The 5,953-nt window shown below is 36.9% G+C and overlaps 1 protein-coding gene across 1 annotated transcript; it reads left to right on the top strand.

Annotated features, from left to right (window-relative positions):
* Positions 1-3,143: 3,143 nt before the first annotated feature.
* CLDN8 (claudin 8) lies at positions 3,144-5,393 on the top strand. The gene has a single exon (XM_086322302.1). It carries the CDS (start codon positions 3,480-3,482, stop codon positions 4,155-4,157), a length of 678 nt encoding a protein of 225 aa, XP_086178428.1. The 5' UTR covers positions 3,144-3,479; the 3' UTR covers positions 4,158-5,393.
* Positions 5,394-5,953: the final 560 nt, after the last annotated feature.

The following is a 5,953-nucleotide window of genomic DNA, read 5'->3' as shown; positions in this document are numbered from 1 at the left end:
GCAAAGTGACAGTGACATTTTGTGTCATTATTTATAAAGCAGCAGCATTTGCATGTGTTATGTAGTTGTCAGGACTAAATTTAATTTGGCAAATTTAATTGCCAAACTTAAATCAAGTTTCTGATAATGTAGACAAAAGGGAGATTTCCAGAGGGCAAGGGAACACAGAGGGTCAACATGAACATGCTAGTCTTTGTAGGTTCTAAGTAATATTTTAGTTCTTCCATAGAAATGGAAATAGAAATGATAGAATAACCTGAGTAGGTGGCTCTGTTGCTCTGAATTAAAAAGCAGTTTAAAAAAAATGCTATTAATCTGCTAATGCTCTCACCGTTACTGCTCTCTGAATTTCTCAGGCAAGTTAATCTTCTCAAGAATACGATATTATAGAAAATATAAACAATGAACCTGACTTTTAAAAAATTGTATTATTTATTATGTCTGGCTGTGTTGGGTCTCTGTTGCTCAGGCTTTTCTCTGGTTGTGGCAAGCGGGAGCTACTCTCTTGCGGCTTCTCATTGCTGTGGCTTCTCTTGTTGCGGGGCACCAGCTGTAGGGTGTGTAGGCTTCAGTGGTTGTTATGTGGGCTCTGTATTTGCAGCTTGGGGGCTCTAGAGCACAGACTCAATAATTATGGTGCAAGAGCTTAGTTGTTCTGCAACAAGTGGGATCTCCCCAGACCAGGGATCAAACCCATGTCTCCTGCAATGGCAGCCAGATCCTTCACCACTGAGCCACCAGAGAAGCCCGGAACTTGACATTTTAAGCTCTGGATTTGGAGATTTCTGTCCCTAGAAAACTTGTCCCTAGACATTCTTCCCTATCTTTCTCATTTTCTTGGACCTTTGGGACATAGTTATTTCAGAATATCATTGGGTTAACTTAAGAAACCTTGCTAAATGCCCTGGGCTAGTTCCTGACAGGACAGCTAACTCTGTAATTATTCTGTTGCTAACCCAAGGCTGATTTCTCTTTTTGATCCTAATCTTTTGGCTAAGAAAATCTCAGGAGTGAAGTACTAAATATTTTTGGAATGAAGAAAATATTTTTATGTGAAATAAGGTCTTGGTAAAGCTGAATGCTTCAGGGAAGAGAGATTTGATAGTGAACAAAGCCAACAGGTACATCAATCCATAGCTGGGAGGCAGTTCCTATAAAGGTCAAGGCTCTCAAGTACAATGGGTCTCTATTTCTGTCTCAAGTTTTCCTATTTTATGTGGATATTCTGCAATATTTCAACAGAGCTGCTAAAAATATATATCACACACAAATTTAGAAAAGAAATTTTGATTTGTCTTCCTACAAATATAACTATATATAGACACATATACATATGTGTCTATGCTGTTGTTCAGTCGCTAAGTCATGTCCGACTCTTTGTGACCCCATGGACTGCAGCACACCAGGCTTCCCTGTCCTCCACTATCTCCCAGAGTTTGCTCAAGTTCAAATATATATATATATATATATGTATATACTTTTTAATTTTAGTTTGTTATTATCTCAACCAGTTATGTCATATTTTTATCACTTTCCAATTGTGTCGTCCTTCCCTTTGCCCAAGTTGGCAAACCAAGATGATAATAATAATAATAAAAATAATAATCTACTGTTTTGATTTCAACTCTTTTTTAATGGATTGCAGATTATCTTTCCAAGTTTAACTTAATTCCCCCTTGACTACAAATGTGCAACTGATACAAGTCTGAAAGAGAAAATGCTATACTTTTTGTCAGAAAGAGGGGTATGCTCTAAGTTCATTTTTAAATGAGCCCAACACATGAAGAAAATTACTGTAAATATGAATTTTTAATTTTTTATTAATTTCAACAGGTTCATTCTAATAAAATAATAACAGCTTGGCCTACTAGACATTATTTTTTTAATAAGACAGTTTACTTTGGCAACTTCTCCTCCTCCTTAAAAGTACTGTTTTTTTTAAATCTCTATATCTCTATGAACCACTCAGATTTTTTGGCCCATTAAATTTTCAAAGTTTAACAAGTGAGCAGGAAACACACCCTTCCATACCCTGAGTTAAGCTAGTACAAGGAACCACAGAAGTAAAAGTGTAAATAAAGGATCTTTTTTAAATGCAAAAATGAAAGGAAACTAAAGTTTGAACTTTGGAAAGACAGGACAGTGTATTCAAGGTATTCTTTAGAAGAAAACCGCTGGTGAAGTTTTCCCAAATCAACACGAATGTTTATTTTAATTCCATTGCTGTCATCATTATTATTTTAAGAAGAAAAAGTCCAAAAATGTATTACATTTATGGGATTCTACCTCCTACTGTAAGGAAACAGTCGAATACGACAGCACAAGGCACATCCCGCTCCTCTTGCAGACACGGTATTAAAGACATGTAACTGACAAATTTAGTTGATTTGCTGAATATAGTCACTTTGTCTATAAATTTTTATTTAGGAGTATCAGCCATTTGTATAGACCTAAAACTTGCACCAGTTGCAGAATTCTAGTTGCTTAGGTCTAGGAAGATAGAAAAGATAAAGCTGCAGAATGAGATAGCAACCTGTAAGTCAATCCATCAATCCATCATTTAATTACTATTGTGAGTACTTGCTACATAAGAATCCAGAAAAAGAAACCAGAAGAAAGTCACATGGATTTTTTTCTCTTGTTTTTGTATTTTTTTTCCTTATAAATTAAGATTATCAGATATATACCAGTGAGTGGTTTCCCTAGCTCAAAAGAAAACAATATGTGTTTGGTGCCATGGAGGAGGACAAGACTATGTATTTAATTACTTTAGCCTTATTTTGTCCCTTGGCATGATCCGTTCCCTGATTTCACCCCAGTCAAGCTTGCTTTGAAGTCGCTGACAAATTAAATCAACCACTTGGATCATATGTGTCCCAAAGAATGTGGTTTCTCAGGTATGAGCAATCTATCAATCCCCCAGTCTCCTTTCACTTTGGCATTCTGACAATCCTAGCAAATTCTCAGGCAAAGATTGCAACTTATGTTTTGGCCACAGCAGCCCTTACTCAAAGTTTCAGAATTGCCAGTTCAAGGTACAACTTTCACATCTCAAGGGACTGGTACATTTCTTGATGATTGTGCAAACATTCTTAATTGTGCCTCCAGGTAAACATACTGCTGTCTTCTTGGACAACTGAGAAGTACAAAGAATGTTTATGTGCTGGTCCAGTCGTTCCAAGTATTTCTTGTGGGCTTAGACACACCTGAGTTACCACCCCCCTCTTACTGGCTGAGAAAGTTGCCCCACCTGATTTGTAACTTTACCCGCCACAGTCAGTAGCTGGGGGCATCTCGGCCAGCCAATACTGGATTTAATCTAGTTAGAAGCAGACGAGCAGCTCTTATTTGAAAAAAACACTGAGTTTTGAGTTCATTACTACGGGAAAACTGCTCTCCCTCGGGGCGCAGAGAACCTGGCTTCAGAGCAGCCTTACCAGCTCAGGCGCCTGGTCGGATAAAACCCAACCTGGAGGAGAATGGCTACCTACGCCCTGCAAATCGCCGGATTGGTGCTCGGTGGTGTGGGCATGGTGGGCACAGTGGCTGTCACGGTCATGCCTCAGTGGAGAGTGTCTGCCTTCATTGAAAGCAATATTGTGGTCTTTGAAAACCTCTGGGAAGGACTATGGATGAGTTGCATGAGGCATGCTAACATCAGAATGCAGTGCAAAATCTACGACTCGCTGCTGGCTCTCTCTCCGGACCTACAGGCAGCCAGAGGACTGATGTGTGCCGCCTCGGTGCTGGCCTTCCTGGCTTTCCTGACGGCCGTCCTCGGCATGAAGTGTACCAGATGCGCCGGGGACGACGACAAGGTGAAAGGTCACATTCTGCTGACCGCTGGAGTGATTTTCATCATCACTGGCCTCGTGGTGCTCATCCCCGTGAGCTGGGTTGCCAATTCCATCATCAGAGACTTCTACAACCCAATAGTGGATATTGCCCAGAAACGGGAGCTGGGAGAAGCCCTCTACATAGGCTGGACCACGGCCCTGGTGCTGATTGTTGGAGGGGCGCTGTTCTGTTGCGTTTCCTGTTGCCATGAAAAGAGCAGTAGCTACAGATACTCCATACCGTCCCACCGAACAACCCAGAAAAGCTATCACGCCGAAAAGAAGTCGCCGAGTGTGTACTCCAAAAGTCAGTACGTGTAGTTATGACTCTTTTTAAACTACCTAGAAAGCCACCCAGATGACATAGATGTCCACTCTTCCCAAAACTGAGACCCAAAAGAACATTGATTGGCTGTTCTTAACTGCCTGGTATTAATCACAGGGACTGATTACATCAGCTCTTTATGATTCTATAATCAATTTCAGCTGCATGAGAAATTGTACACATTGCTTTGATTATTCTAGAAAGAACAGTAATTTGTTTTCTAAAATGGTTCATGTTTTATCTCCTTTTATTAGTTACTTCAAAATGACATTGTTGGAGACAATTATTTTACAACTGTGATTTCTCTATGACAGAGCGTTATGTATATAGATGAGTGTAACATTTCTGTGTCACATAGGTAGAGACAGGCTTATATAGTCCTATTTTAAATGAAACACTGATTCATTACACTGAATAAATAGAATTCAGCTATTGCTTTTCAGGGGAACCAGGGGTAAGATTGAAGAAGGTTAATATTAATTGTTTAAAAACAGCTTAGTGATGAATGCACTTAATTTATAATGAAGGTTAAAATGAAAGCTTTAATCAGCAGGGTAAAGGGAACTAAATGGCTTTTTGATATCTCATTTTTCAGCCTAGGAGTTAGAAATCCAAATTCCTTTTTCCTCATTCCCCAGAGGCCTTCCTTTTCTTGTATATTAAATGGTCATCTTTTAAAAGGCAGATATTTTGTCAAGGGGCTTTGCATTCAAACTGCTTTTCCAGAGCTATACTAAGAAGAAAGATAAAGCTATAGTCTAAGAAATATTAAAGACTTCAGGAAAGTGAAGATTTTTTTCCTCAAGTTTTTGTGGTTGGAGAAGGATACATTTTGACAAGAAATCATATATATATATATATATATATATATATTTTAATAACTATTTGTATAGAGACTTTGGACTTTCATTAATATAAATAACAGAAGAGAAAAATTATATACCTTTATTTGATTACCAAAAAATGAAACCAAATTGTCCTCTGTGAACTACATCTTATATGTGGATATTTAAGTCAGAATTGTCATTTCAGTTTTCAAAGGTGAATCTTTCTTTGTTCCAATTTTGTTCAGTTTTACTAAGGCACAGGTATACTATATCTTTGTGTTTCCCCCAGATTTTATTGAACTGTTAATCTGATTTGAAAGTTTGTATATACATTTTTCTAGCTTAATAAACTATGTGTATCTGCTTTATGTCCTTTGTATTAATAAATTGTGCTTTTTATATTAATTTGATATCTTTCATTTTTCTTCAGTTTTTAAATATTTTAATAATGTAAAGAGTTTTAAAAAACCTGATATTTTCAGCTTTGCAGTTAAAAAAGGATTTCAAAATCACATTTTAAAGATAAAGATAGATTCAGCATTAATTTTTGAGAATACAGATTATTATATATCATTTAATATGATATACTTACAATGATTGGATTTACACACTAGTATTAGATGTTGATAATATATTTGTAATTTTTTAAGATAATACTATAGGTTCCAAAAATCTATTTCCTGCATGTATTATTACGTATGTAATAGCTATTTATGTACAAACTTTCCATAGGGAGATATATCCCTGCCTCTGAGAAATAGCATTAATTAATAATAGGGCATAATGTTTTAGGGACATGCATTATAAACTAAGACCTCTACTGTTTTAAATGAATTATATCACTAAATCGCTTATAAGACTGATATAATTAGTTTAATTTACAGATGAGGACCCCTCAGAACAGTTCATTGGTTAATCAATAAGTGTCAGTCTGATTTCATAGTTCATATACTTTTTTTTCAGTG

Source organism: Bos grunniens, chromosome 1, assembly GCF_055505025.1.
Source record: "Bos grunniens cultivar Pamir isolate PY7600 chromosome 1, Bosgru_T2T1.0, whole genome shotgun sequence".
NCBI classification, from domain to species: Eukaryota; Metazoa; Chordata; class Mammalia; order Artiodactyla; family Bovidae; genus Bos; species Bos grunniens.
Note: the sequence above shows the minus strand (reverse complement) of the source record. Positions and strands in the feature narration are given on the sequence as shown.